General features: G+C 36.5%; 2 protein-coding genes across 2 annotated transcripts in view; both read right to left on the reverse strand.

Moving 5' to 3' along the window:
• IPO11 (importin 11) overlaps positions 1-26,601 on the reverse strand; it is an 82,617-nt gene that overhangs the window by 2,185 nt on the left and 53,831 nt on the right. Inside the window, exons 30-31 of the mRNA XM_083884166.1 lie at positions 7,977-8,072; positions 4,481-4,565 (exon numbers count right to left, since the gene is read on the reverse strand). Coding sequence (XP_083740292.1) covers positions 4,481-4,565; positions 7,977-8,072 — 181 coding nt within the window. The remainder of the gene's footprint in view (positions 1-4,480; positions 4,566-7,976; positions 8,073-26,601) is intronic.
• LRRC70 (leucine rich repeat containing 70) lies at positions 14,482-17,631 on the reverse strand. The gene is made up of 2 exons (XM_083884167.1): positions 17,487-17,631; positions 14,482-16,986 (listed from the first exon to the last, which is right to left on the reverse strand). Exon 2 carries the CDS (start codon positions 16,973-16,975, stop codon positions 15,050-15,052), a length of 1,926 nt encoding a protein of 641 aa, XP_083740293.1. The 5' UTR covers positions 16,976-16,986; positions 17,487-17,631; the 3' UTR covers positions 14,482-15,049.

Below are 26,601 nucleotides of genomic sequence, written 5' to 3' on the forward strand. Positions count from 1 at the left end.
ACAAAATGAACTGTCCATATGTATAAGAAATAGACACACTTCATTACTGATACCCGTAAACCTCATAAATCTAGCTGGATTATACAATTTTCTTTTGTGCAGGGAAGGACAGGGTATTTGTCACTATTTTCCCACATTAGCTACCTTTTAATAAAAGCAAAGATAGGTAAAAGAAGAGGCTACATTGTCAGAGGATGTACTGCCAATTTCAGTGCCAGCAGACACATGGGCAGGCTCAGGGCATTGACAGTGATGCCACACCTGTCCCTCAGTCCACCAGGCCATAAGGGGATGGGAGATGGGGACACCTGGCACCTGCTGCATCATAAAGAAGTAGGATGTTGAAATCAATGGTAATTAATGTAGAACTGTGATCTGTTCATCTTAGTGTCTAACCCAAAACAACACTGCTGTTTATGCTGGAAGGTCAGGAAACTATTCTGCTATTTCAAGGTAAGACTTGATCATTTTATTACCTATTATTACCATTACACTCTGGTTTGGTACAGTTTGGTACTCTGTAAGAGTTGGTATTTTTCCAGTAAATGTAATTTGAATCTCTAGAATAGACTCTTCTAACGAAATTTCTAAATCACAACTACTCTAATCAATATCTGCCAAAGTTAGTGGCATTCTTTTCCTGCCTTGCCAAGCAAAGGACCTACCAGTTTCTGAATGATTTGCATTTGTTCATCTAAAACTGTAATTTGGGACATATAATGCATTTATAGTTAGTTTCTGTAAGTTTACAGCTCTGAATAATCATACATAAAATTACTCTAGGGAATTTTGCACAGAAAAACAGATACTTAAATGTAAGTGTTCTCATCCTTGTGACCCTGACCGTAACTGTGTCCCTCCACAACTGAGACAAGAGAGAGAAAATGTAATGAAAGGCTTATGGGCTGCGGTAAGAACAGGGAGAGATCACTCACCAGTTTCTCACATGATCAAAACAGATTTGACTCAGAGAAATTATATTACCACCAACCAGATCAGAGTAGGGTAATGAGAAATGAAACAATCTTAAAACACCTTCCTCCACCCGTTCCTTATTTCCTGGGCTCAACTTTAACCCTAAATTCTCTATCTCCTCTGGAGCAGCTTGAGGGACAGGGAATGGGGATTGGAGTCAGTTTATCACATGTTTTCTGTGGTGCTCCTTCCTCCTCACACTCTTACCCTGCTCTATCATGGGGCCCCACCCACAGGAGGCAGTACTCCATGAACTTCTCCCAGGTGAGTGCATCCATGGGCTGCAGTCCTCCACTAGTGTGGAGGAACTCCTTCCATAGGGTGCAGTCCTTCAGGAACAAGCTGTTCCAGTGTGTGGATGGCCACAGGTCCTGACACAAGCCTGCTCCAGTGTGGGCTTCCCACAGAATCAGACTCCTTTGGGCATCTCCAGCATGGGCTGCAGGTGGATCTCTGCATCCCCAGGGATCTCCCCATGCTGCACAGCTGCCTCACCATGGTCTGTGCCATGGGCTGCAGGGGAATCTCAGCTCTGGTGCCTGGAGCAGCTTCTCTGTTTCCTTTCTCACTGACCTTGGTGTCTGCAGATTTGTTTCTCTGACATATCTCACTACTCCCTGGCTGCCTGACTACTCAAAGCAGGAGCATTCAAAGCCATTAGAGACTTCTGCAGTATGATTAATGCTTGCTGCTAGAAGCATCATCTATCCATCTGTAAGTCAAATGTGACTTAAGAGTCTTCAGATTTAATTAAGGAGTTAATACACTAACTTGTTTTCATTCAGATAGTCACATCAAAACTATTTCAAGTAAATGAAAGTTTTCTGCAACGTGAAGTTGATTTTTTTTTGCTCTACTTTTTGGAACTTGTATTCAGAACTAACAAAACAAATAAAATAGTTTGATATAATGAGTTTGTCAACAATATGCAAAAGACAGCTGCAGTCTTCACTGATTAAGCAAACAAAATCGTAAGTTTGGAAGAAAAGTAAGCATAGTTGGTGAAGGACTATATATTAAATATGTATGCTGAGTTCCTAGGTGTGTGGCCATAGCTGTTTTATTGAAATTGCCTGATTCTGATAAGGCAAAACAAATCTATTTTCCAGTTAAAAAAAACCCACTAGTAAATACAAACAGCTTCTTAGTCAAAACAGCTGCAGACAGGAAACAAAAATTTGGCCAGTAATTATACATTATTGAAATGAGCTTTATGCTTTATGCTGCAAATCTGGATTTGACTAGTTCTTCAATCTTGTTACTTTACAAATTCATCTTGAAACTGGAGACAGGTGCCCACCTTGGGGCTGGACTGAAGAAAGTAATCTTCCACCTCACTGACTGTAAACACTGGCTTGAAGCAGACAAACAGTTCAGAGGTTTTGCTGATTCCCTTTAGGTTGTTCTTGATTTTCCTATCACATCATATATTTATTCCCTCTTTTACTTTACCAGTGGTGTCAGCTACTATAGTTTCATGTGAGTGTGTGCACTGGTGCTCCTACAGAGAGGAAGAATCTTCCATCATACACAGGTAGGAATGGGCCCAGGTAATGTTTTATTTTTAATCTAGTTTCTAAAATAAAGTGCTAGCTGTGCTTTCGAAGCCATGATTAACAATTCTGATTATTATCTGACACTTCTGCTACTAGTGACCTACCCAAAGGAGCTGTACAATTTTGAAATAAATAGCCAAGTGTCATGCCTCAGTTTCTGCACCATCTGCAAAGTAACATATCAAGCTATTTCAGTTGGGACAGAGAATGAATTTATAGCAAACATTTGTAACAACTATAGTTCACTTGCTTTCACAGCTGCAAGAAATTACATTAAAAAGAATACAGTGTATACTAAACTTAGCTGAAGAAATGACAGCATAGAAGGTTTAAGTCAGAAATATATCAGGAAAAATAAACTAAATATAAGAATGAGAAGACTAAAATAGACAGCTATTCTTACAAAGAAGGCTTGAAAGGAGAAAAAGGATTTCCATAATGCTTAGGAATCTAGGAAACACAGCAACCATGGAAATAGTTAAATTTAGACTATGAGATTCAAAACAAAAATGAAGCTTTGACATTCATGCATGATAATTTATTCTCTGTAAACTTTCCAAGAAAACAGGCTGAAAACATGTTTAAGCTTAATGTTAAAGAACAGAAGAAGAACAAACGTCAAGCAATTCCTTAGAGAAAAAAGCAAACTGATATGCAAAGGAAGGTATATGTAAGGGAAGATACATGCAGGGGAAGTAAACCAAGACCTTTGATATGGTGTTATTAGTTTGGTGAAGCTCCTCCTTATCAAAGCACATTTGTCTTCACCCAAAGGACCATTGATGCTGTATTGCATGTGACCCCAGAACAGTTCCCTCATTCTAACTGTGATCATCACCAACATATTGGTGTGTTGTGTCATTTAATGATATAGGATAATTCCACCTGCCCCGCTTTTCATTTTGCCTGACATATCCACACTGAATGTAGTCCATTACAAAGCTAACAAGCATAAATTCTTCAACATATATCCAAACATTTGAAGCTAACTTGAAACAGAAAATTAAGGTCTGACACAAAGCTATTGAAACTTTAGCCAGACAACAATGTTGCCTGAGTATACTCAAAACTAAGAACATAGAAGCACTGTAGATTTAAATTTACTTTGCTTTTTAAATCTGATTAACAAACAACACGTGTCTCTCCCTGTTGATCTACAGACATATTGATCCCTATCAATAATGATATACACATATGTATCTATATTGAGAGATCATACAAAACCACTAAGAATAAATACTACCACTCTGCAACAAACAGCTAGAATTTAAGCCCACAAGCAAGTAGGAAATTTAACAGAATCTAGAGATGTTTTTAAGAGTAACAACTATAGAACTGTGTAATATGTTTTTAAGGCCCACAGGAAATTATATTTCGGCATTTTGTTTAAATCTGAAATCACAAGACACTAGGAATTTCTCTTAAGACATTTCTAATAGCAGAAGAATTTGGAAAGGTTTTTTGCATTTTTATAAAAGATATATATTATATTGCTTTTATAAATATATTCCTATATATTTATTAGTATTTAAAAGAAAAGTTAAACAAGTATACACTGGCTTCTTTGTAAGAGTTAATCTTTACACTAGAAAAAACTTCTATGCAGGCACATTAATTCTTTTATATATGAGAAATTTAGCCTGTCATGGTATTTCAATAAAGTTCAGCTCTCTGCTTTTTTCAGTAAATTCCCTCTATATTACGTTAGCATTGTAATGCCCAGATTTTGTGAACAGATGATGTTTATTTTGATCACAGTTACCAAGATGCAAAAGGCAAGCAGAAGTGCAAGTGTTGTGATTGCAAGTTTTGGCATTAAATTTTCTTTTTTTGATTCAAAACATCAATTTTCCAAGAACAATAGATCAACCAAACCTAAAAAGAATTTAGTGTGACAGAATTGAGACACATAATCAGGTCTATGACTGAATAACAGATCTAAAACTTACCATTTTTTTCCTTTTGTCTTGTTCTGTGGGAGGTTCCTCATCTTCTGTAGCCTTCGGCTCTTCAAAATGAGACATCAACATGCAGCTAAAAATGGGAATAAGAACAGTTTTAACATCCATTATCACTAAAAATTATTTTAAAGCACTTTTGAAAACACAGAACAGATATGAAGTTTGCTGAAAAGTCAGGCAATCTAATCACAAGTAATTTTTTTCTGAGAACAGTGAATCTAATGAAGCCTGAATGCATGTCTTCTGTCACCTCTACCCTGTAACAATCTCAGTTATCCTCCTTATTTTAGCTTAAGTTGTGGGTTAAAATGTATTTGTGCACATAGAAAACAGACTACCACATCTTTTTTCAAGAAAGTGCAATACAAGCACTCTATACTAAGCCCAAGTGGCACATATACAAAGAGTGCAAAGATGTCTCATGGCATTCATGTTTTTCTGTGAGATCTTTGACAAAAGGATCTGAAAACTAGTAAGGACAGTGCTACTGGTTCTACAATAAATTCTGCAAGATACTGAACAAAGATTTTAAAACTCATTTATTGTTTTGCTGAAACGCTCAACTGGCAGGTACTCATATGTGCAAATAACAGCCATATTTTAATTTCTATTTTTGAAGTAAGTATAAAACCAGAAAATATGAAGAAAAAAACAGTTTAAAAGTCAGAGGTTTCCCTGTCTGCTGACATGGTTTGAATTGATTTTATAAAAACATTGATGAAAGCTATCCTATAGAAAACATGTATTTAATTCACTTTACATGCTCTAAGCTGAAACAAGAGACAAATACTCCACCACTTCATCAAGTATTTTCCTGGAATTTCTGCCTTAAAAACCAAAATGATCTTAAAAACACTCAGGTGATGACAACTTGCAACCATGTATCAGGTATCATTTTAAGACATAAAGAACACATAATTCACATATTACAAAGCACCAAGACAGATGCAGATTATTGTTCATTTTCAGTCCTGCACTACTGGGCATTTTTAATTTCTGCATTCCACTAGCATGTGAAATGCTCCATCAACTAAGATGAATAACCTATTTTAATGTTACGAAAATTAAAAAGAGGTTGTGATTTTATGTGTTTTTATATGATTTTATATGAAAATGTTCTGACTTATTCTGTTTACATATTTAGTTTTCTATTAACATGTGTTTAGAGCTGTATGAAACACTCCTTGCAAGAAGGGTCAAATGCTAACACAGAAATAATTTTAATAAAGGGATTTGTTATTACAAAACAAGAATTGCATATCTCATCTGCTCACAAATGGCTGCTTGCATCTCAGTTTATTAAAGGAAAAGGAGACAAAAATGTCAATTGTCAAAATATACAAGATTGAATTAACCTTTTCAGACCTTCATAAATTTTAGGTACCACAAAATTCCAAACACAAGGAGAGGAAAGAATAGAAGAAGAGATAAAATTGGGAAAGGTGATAAAATTGGGAAAAATCTGAGTATTGGTGAAACAAGTCTAGAGCAATGGAATGCTCCTCTTTCCAGAAAATTTGAGGTTTGTAGAGCTCTCTCATAATTGTCTCTACAATGTGAAATATGAACTCTAGGAAACCTGGCTGAGTGTAATCTCTTTGTATTACAAGACAGTATAAACATTTCCACAACCTGAATAAAATCCAATATAAATAAAAAAATGACAAAGCTCTTACTGCTTTCAAAATCTCACTGCTCTAACTACAACAATTTCTTTAAAATTCCACTTTAAATGTATTCATTTAAAGTGGTTAAACCACTTAAGTCATTGCCATTGTTTAACTTTTACAATTTTCCCTGTACACGTTTACTCTCTCTTCACCCTTTGGTCACTGAAGTTTTATAGTGTTTCAGCTTTGATTTTCCTTTGTTAAACATGCACATAATTTTATTTCCTGCACTACAATAATGAGCTACTATGATAATCAGTGGACTACATATAATCTTTTTTCTGAACCAGTTCAGGCTCAAGCCGTTCTTCTTCAGTCTGGAGAGCCACAACAATACACATGATTTCAGATGGCTGCTCTCACTTTACTTCCAGATGATGTCAAAATATATTATGCAAATGTCAAAATCTTTCAAACATCTCTTTCAGAACCTGTCAACATAAATATGTCCTTGGTTCAGTGTGGCTATATTTCATGAAGTAAAAGCAATGCCCAGAGTTTGGAAAACTAGTGACAAGTTCTACAAGCCTCCAGGCTTAAAATATGAAATGAACTAGGATAAAGTTTATTTATTTCTCAGTGAGAACTCTTTTCAACAAGTGCTGGCAAGGCAACGTTTAGAAATAGAAGGGCTCTGCAATGTTGCCTCCAACAGTAAACAAAACATAGTGCCAGACATTGTGCATATTCCCAGACTTTGGAGCTACATCTTCTTTACTAAGAGTTTGGTGGGAAGTACTTTGGCAAGCAATTCTTAGGCATAGTTCAGGTTCAGTGTGAGGGTGGATTGTTCTCAACATACAGTTGTGTGCCTACCACCTTTTTAAAGTGGAGAAGAACTCAATAGATTGCATTCTGGTGCTCTGTGCCACCTAGTTTCAGTGGCAGCAAACAGCCCCTTAGGCAGTTAATTGATTAGCTCAGATAGTCTGTTCCATCACCATGTAGTTATCTGAAAGAAAATGCTTCATTCTTAGCACCAGAGCATCAGTAAATTCCATCATTAGCATGTAGTGCCTGTAAGAATATCCTGCAGAGCACCTGTTTTTAATGTCTTATAACTCTCCATTCTAAAAGTAAGTAACCATTACAGAGATAAAAAGACATCAAGATCTCTGTCCAAAAAATATCTTACTGTTCATTAGGTTGGGTTTTTTTCCCCCTCCAGCTTTCATGGACTATAACCAGTAACCAGGAAGCCATCAGGAGAGGAATGAGTGTGGTTGGTGCTGGGTGGCAGCGCACTCTGGACACCTCCAACACCCACATTCCTGCCACAAGAAAGCTCTTGCTCCTAGCTCTGGAAACTGTCTCTTGAGATATATCCTGCAGGAGGACATGTGCTACACGGAACAATTGGAGAACTGTCCTTGTGGGATACACTTTCAAGTTCTCCAGGCTGTGAAATATTGCACACTAGGTAAACTCATATGAGGTTCCTCTCACACTCAAGAACTCTGAGCTACCTCTGAGCTAGGCTGGTCCCTATCAACACACAAGCTTGTTGTATTGAAACTTTAGATATAACAGTCAAGTAAGCAAAAAGCAAATCTAAGCATATGAATGTTTTAAGACATCATTTACATAACTTAATGAACAATATAAAATTATACCGTCATTTTAAGCCCTCTTTCTCCACTGCAAATATTTTCTTTTAAGACTAAAAGTTTCCTGTCTTCCTAAAACACTCACTCTTGAGAAAAAGAACTGTAACAAGCATGTCTTAACTGCCTACATATTTTTCAAATAAAAACACTTAATATAAGACAATACTGCTACTGTTAAACCCAGTTTAAATTAGATTTTCCGCTTACTCTTTGTATGTTCCCGTTTCAGAATCTTCAGTCATAACATCGTGCAGTCCTTCCACTGAAATGTTGATGATACCACAAAATTTATCTTGGATGACACTGTAAAAGAACAAAATTTATTTTGGATAACATTGGAAAAGAACAGGAAAGTGACTTAGCTAAAGGAACTGCACAGGAAATTTGCTCAGTTGTAGAGTACATTTACTGAGAGCTATTTTCCTTGCTTACTGCTTAGCTGAACTTGCTACCAAGCATCTAATTCAGTACTTTCTTTAATTACAAAAAAGCTTCAAAATAGACAAGAAACATTATTTTTAAATATTACAAAACTTAACGTGCCACTGAAAACCTAGAAGTAATTGCAAACGGAGTAAAAGAAAATATACATTAGCACAGGAGTCAAGAACTGAGTGGGAAGGGCATGCTCCTGCCAAGCATGGAGCAGGCGATGCAAAATAGTGGCTTCTATTCCCAACACATTTACACCTTTTCTACCATCACCATCCAATGTGTACACCTACACAACCCCTTGAGTGATAGCTGCTTGTAAAGGTACACTCCCCTACTTATCTGTATTTCTTCACCCTCCCAGGTAGCAGGTGGAAAAACCCTGCACCCAGTTCTGCAAGAATGTGGTTTTCCTGACTGTACCAAGAAAGGGTGGCAGGATGTAGCTGTTTAAACACAAGTACCTTCAGCCATTTGACACATAAGTCTATTTAAGAGTAATGCAAAGGGCTTGCAGATATCATATGGGAGTCAAAAAGCAAGAGTACTTTTACTCAGCATGACCTGAAGGCTTGACTAGATAGGCCCACAATACCCAAAATTACAGTGAACGTATTTACATTTGCCCCTGCCTTGAGAAAGGATGTGCCTGTAAGGTAATGGCACAGAAACACAATCTCCCTTGATGGATAAAGTAGGTGCTTTAGCTCCAGCTCCTAGTTTATGGAGAGCAGCCAACTGCTTCTGCTCCATTTCCTGCTACTGTGGATCTAATGCCAGAGACATGCCATTGTAGAACCTGGGCTCTCGGACTCCTACTCTGTCAAAGTGTGAAGACAAACTGGAAGTAAAAAGATGTTCATCTCAGGAATACCTCTAGCTACATGCAGCAAAGAAAGAGAAAGGACTTAACTGGTGATGGTAAACTGCAATCCTTTTACTGGGACTGCCACTGACTGAAACAGTTTATTGCTCCCTGTTTGGAATTTCAGTCTTAATTATCCCAAAAAGGTGCTGCTCCTTAAGAGGGACAGGCAGACACATTCTATTTATTTACAGGCACCAAACATGAAGTTCATATATTGTACTTTGATTGCAGTTGATCATTGTTTTAACACAGGCAGATCTATTTCCTAATATTATTTCATATCCTTTTCTTATTTGGGATGAAAACTGAAGACATGGATGAACTGTAGCTCCTTATACAATAGCAACTGCTTTTGAAAAACTTCTTGTCAGACACACAACAAAATTTAACACATATGACAAAAAATTAAATAGCAATAGATGCCTTGGAAAAAATACTCATCGAGTTAGAATACTAAGCATAGCAAATATTTATAATTATAATTTCATTCATGATCCTTTGTTTCAAAGGGATTTGTTTTTGTTCTCTTCTTTAAATTCAGCTACTGTTGTATCCCAGAATCTGAAGTGTATTTTGTACATGTATGTACAAAATTACATATATCAGACTTGAAATTCCTGAATTCCACAAAATGAAAACTGACATAACTTTTACTGCCTGATTGCCAGCTATATATTTTAAAAGACACTTATTCCTTTGCCAAAAGGTTTTCCCATCACATTCAGAACAGCAAAGCATTACATGTTGTGAGACTGAATCTCTGTGAGGTTCTGCAGACAGCAAACAACCTAATGACCTCACAGCACAGCTGAGAAAGTGAACAGTGCCTCAGACACCTGCACAATGAGCCCTCTGAGACAGAGCAGATTTCTTCACCAAGTCAGAGGTCCTGCCTAGTACACCTCCATTAAGACTCTTTTGCCTCATTCTTGTTTTTGAAACATATCCCTAGGAAAATGCCATTAACATGGTTAATATTTTCCAACATGAGTAAGGTTAGTATTTTCCAAGCTGCCCTCAGATTTATGTCAACAGTAGACAAGGGGCATTCAACAGAGAACCAATGTCAGCATTTTGAGCCCTGGAGAAGTAAACTATGTCCTGTTCATGCACACTATTTAATTAATAATACAGGATGCTGTCCAATACCTGTATTATTCCTTTGTTCCAAGTCGCACAAATCCCAGAATGGTCTGGATTGAAAGGGACCTCAAAGGTCACCTAGTTCTGACCCTCCTGCCATCAGCAGGTCACCTTCCAATGGACCAGGCTGCACAAAGCCCCATCCAACCTGGCCTCAAACACTTCCAGGGATGAGGCATCCACAGCTCCTCTGGGCAACCCTCACCCTCATCACCCCCACAGTAAAGAATTTCTTCCTAACATCTAACCAAAACCTACTCTCAGTTTTAAGCCATTCCCCCTTGTCCTACCAGTGCAGTTCCTGATGAACAGTCCCTCTCTGACTACCCTGCAGGCCCTTTCAGATGCTGGAAGGTTGAAGACAGGTCTTCACACAACCTTCTCTTCTCCAGGCTAAACAGCCACAACATTCTCAGCCTGTCTTCAACAGAGGAGGCGCTGCACTCCTCTAATCAACCTTGTGGCCTCTGGACTTGCTCCAGAAGTATCAGGTCCTTCTTACATTGAGGACCCCAGAGCTGGATGCAGCACTCCAGCTGGGGTCTCATCAGCACAGAGCAGCAAAAACATTGTTCTTGATAGTTACGGCAAAAGCACATAAGGAAATCACTAATTTCTTGGAAAGGATATTCTTACCTTATGACATAAATGAAAAATAGTATTTCACTTCTTTCTTTGGTGGAAGACTCATGAGAGTTTTTGGGTTTTGTTTATTTTTTAAGAAAAAACAAAGAATGTAGAACACCTTTCAAAATGTAATTTGCCTGCAGCTTTCAAATATAATACCTTTTCTTACCCTCCTCGCCCCCTTTTTTTCCCCTTTTAAATGGGACATACAGTTTCTTTCTACCAAAGACGCACTAAAATTTTACCAAGTATGGAGTCATTAAACAGTGCAACTATTTCTAGAACAAAAGACACATGCTAGTGAAAAATAAAGATACAGACTCATGCTTTAAAGAAAGAAACCTCAAAGTTCAGTGGCAATATAAAATGCATCAGGCCTTATTTTCATAGATGAGAAAGCAAGCCACGCCACTCAATGTAACACCTTTTCAAAGATACTAAAATTAGCCTGCTTATTTCAAGAAATAATTAGAGAAGACATATGAGCGGATTCAAAGAAGACAAATGACATATTCAGATGAATTTTCAAAACAGCACAGTTAATATATTTCATACTAAAATCTTAAACCTGGAAGGAAGACACCATTTAAGCAGTTCCCCCTCTGAATTGCATACAATCCAGATTAGCAATAAAACAAACAAAAGCATCAGGCTATAACTGGTTTTATATCTACCCAGTCTTCCTAAATTATTGGGACAAAACCTCTTTTGGTATGCAGCAAAAGTAAAAGGCACACACAACCAGGACCTAAAACACTTCATAACCTAGTTTCAGAGATATAATGACTACATTTTTTTTTATTATGGAAAGGATATTTTATGCTCCCTGTTAATAAAATTCACCTTACCAATAAAGAAAACAAAATTTAGCATTCAAGGCAACTTCCATATAAATAATCTCGAAACCTCTATTTCAAAGTTCACCTAAGGTTTTAGATAAAAGAATAAAAGCTTTCCAAAGGACAAAAAAGACACATCTGTTCTGAATATAAAAAGGTAGGAGTTTCTTTTATTCTGTCTATAATTTCTACTGCACAAGGCTATCTATACAACTTATTATCCTGAGGTTTTATGGGAGAATTCACAATTTTTACTTCAATTATATAGGCAACTACTGTAGACAAAGCTCTGTTATCATCTTAAAACATGTCTTGACATATTTTTAGCAGTGCTTAAATAAAATGGACCCCATATCTACTTTGCATATCCCTCAGAGACAGAGAAAAAAAAGATCTATATGAGAAAAAATACTTTTTCAGAGATTAAAAGAAAGTTAAAACATTTTCTGCTTGTCTACATTCACCAGGATGAAGCAATGAACACCAAGAAGAGTTTGATTTCACATCTTTACTAGTGTACATATTGAGAAAGCTTAATTAACTCTTTATTCTTATCAGCCAAGGAAAGAGGTGGAGTGGGACACATAGAGATTACTCTGCACATGCTGTATGTGATGTAAATGATTATTACACACACACATGCCTCTTAAGAGCTGCACAATTCCAGGGAGCTCCTAAAGCAGTGAAGTAGCAGCTAAGACAATTTTTCCAGGGGAGTCCTACGACTGACCATAAACCTGATCTTCATGAAGCACCACTGCTTCATGAGGGCAGACTCAACTCAGGCTTCTAATCTATTCCCTGATGATTTTAGTAGACATGAACCACACACATACATGAAAGGGTTGTTTTCCTGATGTGAACATTTAAATACAAAAGATCCTGACTGCTAAAGAAAGGCACTTCCCTCACAACTGCATAATAAATCTCTCAGTGCCTTGTTAGACTAATCCCTGTGTTGGCAAGCTGGATGTTAGAGGATGTCTCCACTCCAAAGGATGGCTTTCAACTGCTCTAACTCTCTGCTGCACAAACAGCTGCGACACTGGTTTCCTTTCATGTTCCACCACTACAGATGGTGAGACTCATACCTGGCAAACAATTCCCACAGCAGCTTGTCAGTGAAAAAGATACAGAGAGAACCTCTCATGCCTTTCTGTAAAGAGCAGCTGTGGAAATCAGAGCCTAAAATAACAGAGCTGCTCTCTGCCAGATTTCTTTGGGAATTCAGAGTTAGGTTTTTTCAGTTTTTAACCCTTGTGCACTACCAAAACTCCTCTGTAACAAAGGCATAGTAGCATTTCTAGCAAGAAAAACTTAGCTAGTTTCTACTGCATTTGAAATCCATTATTTCTGAAAGTGTCCATGTAAAATTAAACGTTTAGAAATATAGCATATAAAAGTGCTGAACCGACTACAGAGCAATCATTGCTTGCGCAGTTGTTACTAAGTGAAAACAAAATTAATATTTATCACACGGAATTGCGTAGGAGAGACAGAAAGAAACAAAAACGGGTTAAAGAAGAAGAGACTGCAGTGAATTAGCCTCTGGAAAAAAGTGCATAAATTACAGGCTGTATCTTCCCTTCTTAAAAGCATTTGCTCATTATATTTAACACCTTAAATTAGGAAGTTATTTTAAAAAATAGCTTCTACTCAAGCAATACTAAACAGTTCAAGCTTTTGTCCAAGAGGCTGAATTGTGTGTTCCCCAGAAGTATTTGATCTAGTATTTGATCTATGATACAGTAAATTAAAGCCAAATGCAGTATTATTTCATTACACTAATAACAAACAACAAACAAGTCACACTTGCATATTCACACCCACCCAGTACAGTCAAGATTTCTATATGTCCTGGTAGCAGATAATAGATTTTTCCCTTCTGGAAAAGAATTGCAGATGGACAAACAGGATGACCAGGACCTGCACAGGTCAGATACACACAGAGTTACACCAGCAGGAAAGAGAGGGGACAGAATAAGAATGCTGAGGGCAGTTCTGGATCAGCTGGAGCCTGGAACAGCAACATACTTCTACACAATTTAAATCAACACCATGGAGGAAAATCTATCAAAGCATTGTTCCCCACTTTTCCTTGAGGAAAATGCTCTAACTGTAAACTGTGTAACTTATAAACAACACAGCTGAAATCTCTAGGGCACAGGCCTGTAGAAGACAAACAGTATCTACAAGACTATGTCTCAGTTGTTGAAAATTTTACAATATTGGATTATTTGGAACATAGTTTTATGACTTTAAATTTCTGAATAAAGTTTGAATTATTGAAGTAACAAACAGAAAAACAAAAATCAGACTGAAAATAAAGCTACAACATACTAGACATAACCTGACAACAACAGAACACCAATATTTGAAACAAAAATAAGACGTTAAATGCAAACTATATAGGAAAATATCTCGATTTTGAAGAAGACTTCACCAAGAACATGTATCTTGACCTGACACCTTCAAATATAAACAAAATACATATGTTTTCAGATATTAATTTAGTATTATGTATTTATGGAGCATATTTATTGTATTCTTCATTTTGTACCTCTTACCGAGCTAAAAAGTCCTTCAAAATATTACTACATTGATTACATAGGTGATGATCTTTTATTGACAATAATTAACCAGCTCTATTACCTTAGACATAATAAATTTGGCCACTAAACTTTGGTAAATTTCAACAAATTCAGTTTTTCCCAACTCCAATTTGAGGTACTTAATGAAATGATACAGATACACACTAATAAAAAAAGTAACTTTAATATATTCTTTAATATACAGACTGAACACACAGCTTTGTATATTACAATATGCTATTGGCATGAATAGAATTTGTATAGTTTGAAATTTTTCCCTTGTGCAAGAGTTTGAACATGAAAGCTGTAAATGTGCTTTTTTTCCACTGTGCTTTATTTAATAGAGGAAGAGTAGAAGCTCTATTAAAATAAACACATGAAACACTGTTTTCTGATTCCACAAGATTTCTTGGCTTCATGATTCTACTAAGAACTGATGTTTTGCTTGCTTCACAATAGCTATGGAATTTCTATAGGAACTTACATCATTAAGTAATGCAAAATAAATTAAAGTGTACTTTGTACTTGAGTTTGAGTGAACAATTACTACAAATAGGGACTGAGGTTAATAAATCTATCCATGTTAGATTGAAATGACATAGTGAAATAATAAATTTGAAAACGTTCAGTAAGCACATGGTGATGCAGAACCCAAAATAAGCCATTTTCCACAGTTCTATTAAGCAGTTGGTTTTAATTGGTGGGGGTATTTTTGCAGAATCGAGTTCTTGATTTCTTGACCTTTCATGTCACAGTTAACACCAAATCAAATGAGGTAAGTTACAATGATGAATGCTCAAACAGGATGACCTGTGCCTGACTTTCTGATGCTGTTCGCTTGAGCAGCCTTATTTGGTCCAGTTCTGAATGTTCCACTGATTTCCGAGTCAGAGACTGCACTGAGTCAGTTATGTTGTATCTGCCAGGCTGATAAAAGCCATAATATTCTATACTCTTTTCCCCTGAGTTTTCCAGTGCCTTTAGTTTCTGCCTAAACAGAATAATTTTACAGATTAAGAACAGGATAACACCACAAGCCAGAATGAAAAAGGCTAGTAAAATGTCAAAAGCTTGATTCAGCTTTTCAACCTGTTGTGTACAAATCAGGGTTGTTTTTAACGATACAGGAGCAGGATCTGTTGTAAACAATCTTTCTTCTTCCGCATTTCTATTAGTAGGCATAGTTTCTGCTGGTATTTGTACTGGTAGTGTTGGTAACACTGTAGCTGCCTGCAAGGGCATTTCAACAGCATATTCCTCATAAGGCAACGGGGTAGAAGACGCAGCTGTAGCTCCCTCCCAGACAGCAATATCCTTAGTTTCTGCAGTGACAAGCTGTTGCAGTGTGTTGTGCCTGTTCCCATTATGCCAGGCCATCAGCAGAGTGGTTGTGTTGTGATGCACCCCAACAGATCCCAGACTTGGGGCAGAGGCTGGGCTGGCACTGGGGCCTCTGCAGTTTGAAAACCAAGCCCACTTCATGTAATGCAAAGGTCTACCACGCATACTCTGGGGATTCTGGCAGTGGATTTTTGCAGAAACAGAAGATGATGATAGCCAATTAAGTAATGCAAGCATTTTGCAGCTGCAGTTCCAAGGGTTAGACTGCACCTGCAGATGAGTTAAAGATACTAAGGGTTTGAGCACTTCAGGTTGTAACTCTGTGATATTATTAAATGCTAAATTGAGTACTTTAAGTGACTGTCCCATTTTTTCAAAGGTACCATTGTCAATACCAGCTATTTTATTTCTGTCTAGCTGTAGATACATTAAATTGTTCAATAGAGTAAAAGTGCTGGAATTTATATTTTCTAAATCATTGTAACTTAAGATTAGCTGGCTAAGGTTGTTTAATCCAAAAAATCCATTTACAGCAACACATTTTAGCTTGACATTTTTCAAAGACAGATATCTAAGCTTGTTAAGTCCCTTAAATGCAAAAGGCTGAATTGATCCAATGGGATTGTGAGACAAAGAAAGTCTTTCAAGATTTTTGAGCCTTCCAATAGCATTTGATGGCACAAGTGTTAAGTTGTTACCTTCAAGAAACAAATATGCAAGATTTTCAAGATGATGAAATGCTGAATCTGATATCCGTGAAATCTTATTATTTGCTAGGTTTAGTGTTTGGAGACTTATCATTCCCCAGAAAGTCCCACTTCCAAGGACACTGAGACGATTTCTTTGAAGTGTTAAATATCTAACAGAAAGAAGATCACTAAATAATCCTCTTGGAAGAAAAGCTATTTGATTATTCTGAAGGTATAAACAATGAAGATTGGAAAGGCCTTCAAAGATTCCTGGATCCAGGCGTTTAATGTTATTGCTATTTAGATGCAAGTAGCACAGTTTAGGGAGTTCCACAAAAGCTTTTGGGTGTACATACAAAATACTGGAGTTATCCATGTAGAGTGCAGCAAGCTTCTGAAGGCCTCTTAGATCATTTGGAGTGACATGTGATATATTATTTCCACTGAGGTAAACAACAATTGTTGATTTTGAAAGGTTCCAAGGGATGCTTGAAAGCCCTGCATTACGACAGCTAACTTGTCTCCCTGTGCAGAGCTGACAAGCAGATGGACAGCCAAAAGCCTCCTTCTGGAGCAGCAACAAAAGAAAACAATTAAATATATACAGGAATGCTCCTGGGCAGGGTGGAGAACTTTGCAGAACACACATATCCCTGTTTTTGGCCTTCTTATTCATCTCTGACTTCACTAGTAGAGATAAAGAGAAGTATATGAATATTATTAATTCAAGTATGTTCATTATATATATATTAATTATTAATAATTATTTGAATCTATGTGTACAGTCTCAAAAATATTAGTATTGCTCTCAAAATTGATTTTACATATTATTCTTTCATGCCAAACAAGTAGTTTAAAACTCCAACTTACTAACTGGACTACACTGCAAAAAATTTTTCAAAGTAAATGGACAATTAAATAAATATACTGCTAACATAGCCAGAAAATATTTAATTGGCTGTAGCATAAAAGCATCTAAGCTGCAAAAATAACAGTTTCTATTAAATTTAAAATACTATGTACTACCTAGTTCTTACAGTTGACTGTCACTAAGAAATGTTTCAAAAGCATTCAAGTAGAAACGGCAACTGTAAACAAGTTACCTTTTACTGGCAGCTCGCTTACATTTTGAATTTTACTTTTATAAAGCCAAGTTACATATAAAATAAACAGAAGCACTTACTTACCCCAAATCTGAAGTTCATTTTTTTCTGTTATTTTGCTGTTTGCAGTCTACTGGACTGTGTTATAAGCTGACTGGCTACACTCATCTGTGAAACCTTTGTAAAGGCAGTACTGCTGTGTACTACAACACTCACATTTTTGCCCCAGGGTTTGCAACAGTTTGTTCAGGAAACTAGGAAAGAAGTGCCTAAAGTCAGGTTGCCATGGATACAGGAAACCCTGGGACAGGAAGCCATTTTATCTGTGCTTCAGAAGTATTGTTGGAAAGGAAATCTCAATGATTTGTTTCTAGAAAACCAAGAACTATCTTAGTCTGTAGCTGCTGGGCTTTTTTTTGTTTGTTTGTTGTTGTTTCGTTTTGGTTTTTTTTAATCTACTGATTTAACTAGGAGAGCTCAAGAGTTTTATCTTAGTTAGATACAAGTTTTAGAATAAAGCGTAACTATTTATAACAACACTAATGCATTACCTGTAACTCCCTTATCTTTCAGCCAGAACCTGAAATGCTTTATTAAATTGGTAGCAACACTTAACACTGTTCTCTGTCTACAGAGCCAAACTGCTGTCACATGCACAAACATTCCAGTGGTCTGGCTGACAGGGAAAAGACACATGTCCTGAAGGGAAGAGCCCAGTGTCTCCTGCCCCTTGGGCAAGGCACAACTTGCCAGCAATCCCAGAGAAGCCTATGAAATCTTAGGACACATATGATGTGGCACTAAGCTGCTATGTACTTGTATTTCTGACCTGAGCCAAGCACTTTGTTAGGCCACCCTTTTTAAAGCAAATTTATCTACAGAGGACTATGAGATGATTTCTGGTTTGGAGAGCCACACCTTTCATGCACAGCCTTCGTTTCCTGCAGTGTCCCCTGTGCAGAAAAACACCACACGGGCTATAAATATCTCTCTTGCTTAAGGACCGGAGATTACACCCTCACTTATTCCATCACAGGGAAGAAATACTTTCAAAGCTCAGTCACATCATTGAAGGGGAAAAGGGGAGATTAAGCCTACAAATAGCAACCTAACTAAAACCCCATGATTCTACTGCAATGAGACCTTCTGCTCAGCAAAAGGAAGATGACAAAGCCCATCAGTAGCCACAGACAAAAAAGAGGTGCAACAGCAGGAGAACCAAGTCCCTCCAGCTACAGTGATCTCAACAGGAAGCATGAGTTCACATAAGGGGTGAAATGTAACCCAAATGTTCTCTATATATAATCCAATATAAAATGCAGGACACACATGAGAAAGGGAAGCAGAATAGACAAGGATATGCTTTTGATGAAGCATTCTTCCAAATATCTAGTCTAAAATAAGAAATCAAGCAAGTAAAATTAGTCTGTGGGCCACTTTAGACAAAGCCTGTATCAGTTACAACCCAGAATTAGAACTGCATTTCTTTTTTTCTGAGACCAATAGATCAATAGGAAAACTAGTTCTTCTTCAGATTTGAATATTTATTTTCACACTTATGTTTTTTCATAGTATTTAACATAATTGTTGATGTAGAGAAAAGTAAATATCATTTACTAAAGGGAAAAACTGTGTAGTTCATGGGACTGGATGTGAGGGACAGAACACTACGAGTAATGGAAAAAGATTATCAATAAAGTCAGATGAAGAGACAAATCAGACACTGGCCAAGAATGGAAAGCAACTTCAAACAGGAAATTATCTTCTACTTAAACCTGACTACCTATAGTCTCTTTGTATTGAAACCTATATGTGTAAAAAAAGCCACCAAACAACAACAAAAATTTCTCTTCCAAGGTGTGCTGTCTGAAACAACCCTTTATAGCTACAAGAAGTAAGACAAATTTAAAAAAAAAAGTTTTAAAAAGCAAATATTGATGGAGCTCTCTTTTTGCAAAATGTCAGAAGCAACACATTTTGAAAAACTAGATGAATTAATGAAGATCTACAGTATATCAGATAGCATGAAAATTTAGAAGAACCAGTAGAGCAGTGATCAGATAAAAGAAAGCTGATGACCAGCAAATGGCCAAATGTTTCTGTGGTCTTGCACTGAAAGTACCTTATGAATATTCACAAAAGTTTTACTTGAGCCCTAGCTCCACTGTGGTTCTGAGCACACTGAGGACTCTTCTGATAGTTGAATTCTATACCCAAAATGGAGGGAAAAAAAGTGTTAAACCAGATCATGGCTCCTTCCATTCTGCACTAGGAAATCTAGATAAAGTCCTGCTTTACTTGACAATACTGCACACAAAGGTGTGCAGATCTGATTACAATGTAATTTAGAGTTATTATTTCATTAATACTACATATTGTTAAAGTATCTAAAAGCAGTATCTGTTAAGAGCAAGACAAAATCACAAAATTATTACTGTTATGTGCCACAACTGATACCATTTTGGGGAAAACCATAAAAAAGGATGGCTAGGATGCATGCATAACTTGGATCAATATCTCTCAAACCGGTGTGTACTTAAACAATAAAATTAATCACTTTTTGAAAACTGTACCAAAAAAAACCCCCAGGAAACACTAACAAGCTTAGGCCACTCTTATATTTTATTCACTGCAAATTTTCTTCTGCAGTGAGAGAACTACTAGATTTGTACCTGAATACAGCTTCACATAATCACAGAGAAAATTATTTTTGAACCCACAAGTGAATTTTATCTTAATATATTAATATTGATGAAGTTACTAATGCTACTTGCTTTTTAACACTAAAATCTAGTTTAACAGTGACTCCTTGTAAATACAAGCAGAAAGCCTGAGTAACAACAATTGGTCAAATTGTGCATAAAATGACAAGCCAAAGTAATTGAAAGAACATAGAAGCACTGCACCCATGTTATATTAAAGCCAATATAATGAATGTTAGGTGGCACAAACTAGTCATCTAAGTCCCACTTATGTACAGCAGAAAAAATGCAGCAAATTCAAAAACAGGGTCTAAATCCAATTTTTGAAAAGAGATTTCATTCTCATAATCACTACAAAATTATGATAAAGCCAACAAAAGAGGGCAATCAATTTTTAGCACTGTAATTATTCTTTTAAGCTTATAAGAGTGAAACTATTGCCCTCCCATTGTGTATTTAGCAACCATCTGCTCTTGCAGGGCTTCCTTCTACTTTTATCCTCCACAGGTAGGCTGTTGTACAACTTTATTTTTTCAAATACCTACCTCCTTCTGCCCACATCATCTCTAGAAATGGCCACAAATCAAAGCAATTCCGGAACTAAACTAGTGCTTAGGTAGCCCAGACATCAACATCTAATTAACACCCAGTAGGCAGGTGAACTGTTGACACCTTATTAACTTACCAGATCCCAAAACACTTTTCTGTTTTTCTCATTATCTAGTTTACCTAAACATTTCTGAGAACCTCAAATATTGCAGATTCATTCTAGTATTTAGTATTTCTGTTTCAGTAAGAATCCTGACTTGATACTCCATTTACTGAAAATTTCTCTCTTCCACAGCATGAAAACTAAAAAATTATTTTTCCCTTTGAGGATATGAAAGTAAGTTTTCATTCTATAAACCTAATTTGACCTTAGACTCCAGCAAAATAATCTGACTGAAAGCTCTCAAGAAACTGAAAGCTCACTTTGAGAAACTCTTAGAATCAGTTTCTTCTCTTTATTCAGAAATCTAAGTCTTCTGTGGAGCAACCACTAAGTTTGGGAACAAAACAGTAACATAAAAAAGGTTGGCCATGAATGTAAGGCACAGATGTGATATGCTGACAATAACACTATAGCTTTAGCCTTTACTTTTCACTCCAATATTTAGCAATTCTGTTCAAACTATAGAAGTATTAATGTATGCAATATGAATGCAATTCAAATGAAAAGGTCCAAAGAACTCAAATTAATTTCCCAAAGTTCAACGTCCAGAAATTTAATCATAACTCAATTGCAAAACTAGTCTCCCTGACAGTTTAGGAGACAGGATGGGCATACACTTGGCATTAGCAACTGATAGCTCCAAATATTTAAGAGAAAGAAAACTCCAACAGTTCCTAACAAACACTACAGAGAATGCCCACAAAAATATTACAAAATTTATTCCTTAAAAATACAAGCTTTCTTTATACTTAGGCGTTTTTTTAACATCGAAACCTGAAGTTTTGTTTTAAACACTCACTTTCTCATTAAATTGTTTGAATATGAAACATTATTTTTCAAGACAGTATTTATTTGCAGAAGGTCTTGTCGTGACATGGGTTGTGGTACTTATCACTTCTGGTATCTTATCATAATAGTCTGGCACTGTTAAAGAAAGGCACTGAAAAATCTGAGCTACTCTCTGTCAGTCTCAAATTTCACAGAGCACAGCACAGAGAGATAAGCAGATGTACCAAAACGGCTCAAACAAACCCAGGTGCAAAACCAGCTGTAAATCTATGGTTTGGGTTTAGAGGTTTTTTTAACTTTTGTTACAATCTTGTGATTTTTACACATTTTTAGTAATATGCTATACTTCAGTCACTACTTACTTACTCAGTATCTCATTTACAAACATGTAAACCATACACTGCAAAGAGTTTGAAGGAAGCTAGTTAGTCTGTTATCTTTTGCTGTCTTTTATATAATTAAAATCTTAAATTTTAGGGTAAATTGTAATTAGAATAGTTTTAAGAAAGACTTCTGAAATATTTTATACAGGCCATGAAAAAAAAACCAAGATGTCAGCAACCAAACCCTTATGACTGCAGTTTAATTTTTTTGCAGCATTTAGCTGCAATTAGTGACATAATTCCTTGCTATCACTTGGTGCATTTTTCCTTGAAATCAAGGCTTAAGGGTCTTAGGGGAAAAGATAATATGCTCCTGACCAGTCCATACTAGCAATCAAGTGTAGGAGAAGAATTGATGGAGATTGTGAACATGGAAAGTTTAATGAGTGCATCCTTTTGCCAATGCCATAATGTGACATGCAATTAAAGAAGTTGGCAGTGCTCTCTGTAACCTTCTGAATTATGCAGACTCTGATAGTCAGACTAAGACCAAAGCCACATTTTTCATTCTTATCATTAAAACTGCACTGTTACTTGTCAGGCAAGCTAAATAAATCCAAGGCCAAACACTGATGACAACTGCAAAATCTTAATTTAAAGAGCTCCTTTAAATGCTAATAGTCTATTAGAGGCGTGGGTGAGCATACCTTCAACTAGAAGGATTAAAAAAATGGAGGGGAAGATAAAATAGCTTCAGAGTATCATCCCTATAAAAAAAGGAGGATGTACAAGTAATCATGTAAGAAATTTTGACTTTATAAATAAGGACATAACTACCCTGAGAAGAACATGACATTTTATTAGGCACTTCCTTGCCATTTACTAACATTACATACAGACAACTTTTTGAAAGGAAAATTAAAATTTCTAAGTAATTTTAACAAATGACAGAGACAAAACTTTGTAACAACCTAATGAAGATTTATAATTGCATACTGTAAGTACTTACAGTCACAAAATGCCAATTATGTAACTGGCAGAACTCATACTGGCTGATATATCAGACTTGATACACAATGAGAAAAAGCAGACATGTGTTTACATAATGATTAGAAACCCGGAGAACCTCTTAACCCTTTCCTCACAATACATATTTGACTCAAAGGGGTAAAATGAAAACTACTCATGTACCAGAAACCAAAATTAAGAAAGATAAATTAAAATACTTCATATTTTAAGCTCAGTCTAAGTCTCTTCTACTTTAGAATGGCACCACTCTACACAGGTAAGTCCACCAAAAATGAGCCTATCATCAAAGACACAGTTAGTGGCCTGTTTTGGAAAGCACTGACTCTGCCAAGTTTACTTTTACTCCATCTCCCATTGGAGAGTGACAGATATAGCAGAAGTAACACTCACTTGCAGAAGGGGAGTGCTTAGCTTCCAACATGGTGTCTGTCAAATGCTACCTGTGGGTACAGTTAAGTACCACCCCAAACTAGGCTGATCATTGACTCCATAATCTTTCCAAAAGCTGTTTCCATTTCCTTATTAGAGAAGAAATGTTCCTATCATTCTTTAGCATCTCCCAGTGTCGTTTGTGTTCTACCAAAATACACACAACTCTAGGAATAAAGAAGATATCTACTCTGTTAAATAAATCATTAGAAGTTTTCAATATCACCAAAGAGGGCCATTCCAAAACACTGAAATACTGACATTATACTGCAGTAAGCACACTGATTATTTCCAGAGAGATAGATATGGGTAGGAGAAGGGGACATAGTACTATTTTAGCCACTTTGGCATCAGGAACTACAAAGGATGCTGAAGAGCTCAAAATGCAGAATCTTAAGATAGTGGTGGAGGTCCACACATTTTCCACAACAAATAAGAGGTAGAATGCTGCTACTGACCATATTCACTAGGGTCTATTTTAGAGAACCAAAGGGGACATCTAATAAAAGGGACCAAAGGCATATCTAATAAAACTCAACTCAGTCTTAAAGAGTACTCTTGCAGCAGTATGTTCACAAACAAGCCATCAAGGTTGTAGACAAATATGAACTGACTGAACTACAACAGTAGGGAAATCACGACATTTGTGAATTTACTCATCCAGGTTGCTGTCACATCTCATGTCTCACACTCTAGCTCAGATGAAATTTTCCTATTTTCCTCCAAAAAACTTCAACTCCTTGCATGTTTTTCAAAAAGCCATGCCTGTTAGAGCTGCTGTGTGTCTATCTACACTTTCATGTACTAAACATGGAGACACTGACTCCCCAGGTGCATCCTTACTGCCTGAATGTTACTGGCCCCCACTGTTGATACAACAGTTTAAAGACAGAAATCTTTTACCTATTTAATGAAATAGTAAGATTTTTTAATAAATGAAGAAAATGCACGTGGATGGATGAGTGATAAACAAGCAGTAAGAACACAAAACACAGAAAATATTGCCAATGCATACATCTGTCAAACATAAAAAATGCTAACGTTAATTGACCGCACTTGGATAGCAAAAGCAGACAATTATATAGCATTTAATTTGGGCAAACCCCTAAGTAATACCAGGAAATTACTCTTCCGTGAAAAGGTGCTGCAACACTCTAATCAGGAAAGCAGCAGTTATTGTTCTTTTTTTGATATGAATTTCTAATCCGTAACACGCTGTGCAGCTGTGGGAAGATAAACAGGATGCTAGATGGAAGGACATGCATACATGATTAAAATGCAGCACTACTGTTGATACCAAAAGCATGTCTGTCTCTGGATGGTACTGTCTAGATGAGAAAGTTAAAGTGTGGCTAACAATTTGTCACTTTATAACCTGCTTACACTAGTCAGCCCAAGAGCCACTGCGAACAGCTGCTCAGCAGTGACTTCGGACTTACCTGCTCTAAAATACTTCACTCATGACACTGTCAAAGGTGCTGTACTTGAAACAGAAAATTATTTGTGTCAAACTGATTTTAAATAATTAATGGTGGAAATTTTAGCTTCCCCTAGAATGCAGAAAGTCCAGAGTTCCAGATATTTGTAACTATAAATCTGATCACTAACTAGAGAAACACTTAAAATCTAATAAGTAATACTATAGAGTTTACAGGGAGAATAAAAAAGGTCACTGTTTAATACTTTGCCCCAACATTTTATCTATAAAACTCGGAGGGAGGAACAAGAATACATGTTATCTTCATTTTCCCCCCACTATTTTTGTCTACTCCTCTTTCCTCTCCAAAATAAACCACTGCTTCAGCTATAGGCTAGAGAAAGCAAAAGGAAAAAAAAATCTCAGAAAGTGTTAGACACAGCACAGATGCCTGTTTTCCTTACAGCAGAGCCTTGAAAATCTGAGCTTGCTACTGGTACTAATCCTGACCACCACAGAGCAGCAAGATGAGAGAAGAATCTCACCCTTGCCTTGGCATTCCCAAGACACCCCATCAACTATCCACAGAAGAAAAAATTCTGCTCTGCCTCTGCAGCTGAGAAATCTTGAACCTACCTTGGATATCCAAAGTAAAATCTAATCAGGAAACCAGTTAGTGAGGTATTCCAACAGGAAAAATTACTTCAGCTTTTCTTGAAAACACTTACATTAATCAAAATGTTTTGTTTAAATACAGTATTTAAACTTTTTTTTTGCTTCAACTATGCAAATGTACTTGTACAAGACGCCTACAGACACAGGATGCAGCAAGTATGTGTAGTATAAACCCTGAGATATAGCAAAACCAGAGTGACTCACATTGTTTTAGTAAAAAACAATCAATTGACAGGATCCATTTCACACACTCTGTCTGAAGGTAAATTTGGCAATCTATCAACTGTGTAAGTGAAATTTTCATAGCTTAGACATAAATACGTCCACTGAAGAGAGGCTATTTATTTGAGAAGCAGCTTTCTTAAATGATATGAGTAACTGAAAAATAAAGCTGTCATTTGAAAAAGGTTTTATTATGTTAAGGACTGCCAGAAATAATTGGCTTTTACAGCAGGAAATCTGGAGCAGCTGAACATAGTTCAAAATAACATGGTTATCTAAAGGAATTTCTTTTTTTTCCTTCCTCTCTTTAACAGAAACTTCACAGGAAGACAGATGTAGTTCAGCACCTTAAATTTTAGCTAACACCTCTTTAAAAACATTTTAAATATACTTATAAACAATATAACACTGTTACATTTACTGAGAAAAAACCTCTCACAAAGCAGCTGCTTGGCTCACCTTTAGCCAAATGGTTATCCTGACTATCCACCAGACAAAAAAAAGGGTGTATTTCTGTGCATATAAAAACCAGTGAAGCCTCTAAATTACACCTAGGTGTTTCCTGATTTTTTTAGGTATTGACTACATAGTCGACAGTTTTGACAGGTACTACACATTCTACAGATACTAACAAAGCTTTTAGGATTTGGGAGCAACATTTAAATTCCCAAAAGACAACACTTAAAGACTGTTCAGGAAACCCAGCAGACTAAATATAAACTCATCCAGTCTTGTCTTCCTGAATGTCAAACAGATAAAAATAATCTGAAGGTAACTATGGACTGAACTGTCACCTTAACATGTTGTACATGACTTCTAGAATTGACAACTTAGAAGTCAATACTCTTACTTAGCATTTTCATTTAAAACTTTCATTTCCTATATCTAGCAATGATGATGG

This window comes from Zosterops lateralis (assembly GCF_965231275.1).
Source record: "Zosterops lateralis genome assembly, chromosome: Z".
Taxonomy (NCBI): domain Eukaryota; kingdom Metazoa; phylum Chordata; class Aves; order Passeriformes; family Zosteropidae; genus Zosterops; species Zosterops lateralis.

Excerpts from the sequence above, each read along its gene's own strand:
- LRRC70 (XM_083884167.1), bottom strand. The coding sequence starts at position 16,975 with ATGAATAAGAAGGCCAAAAACAGGGATATGTGTGTTCTGCAAAGTTCT.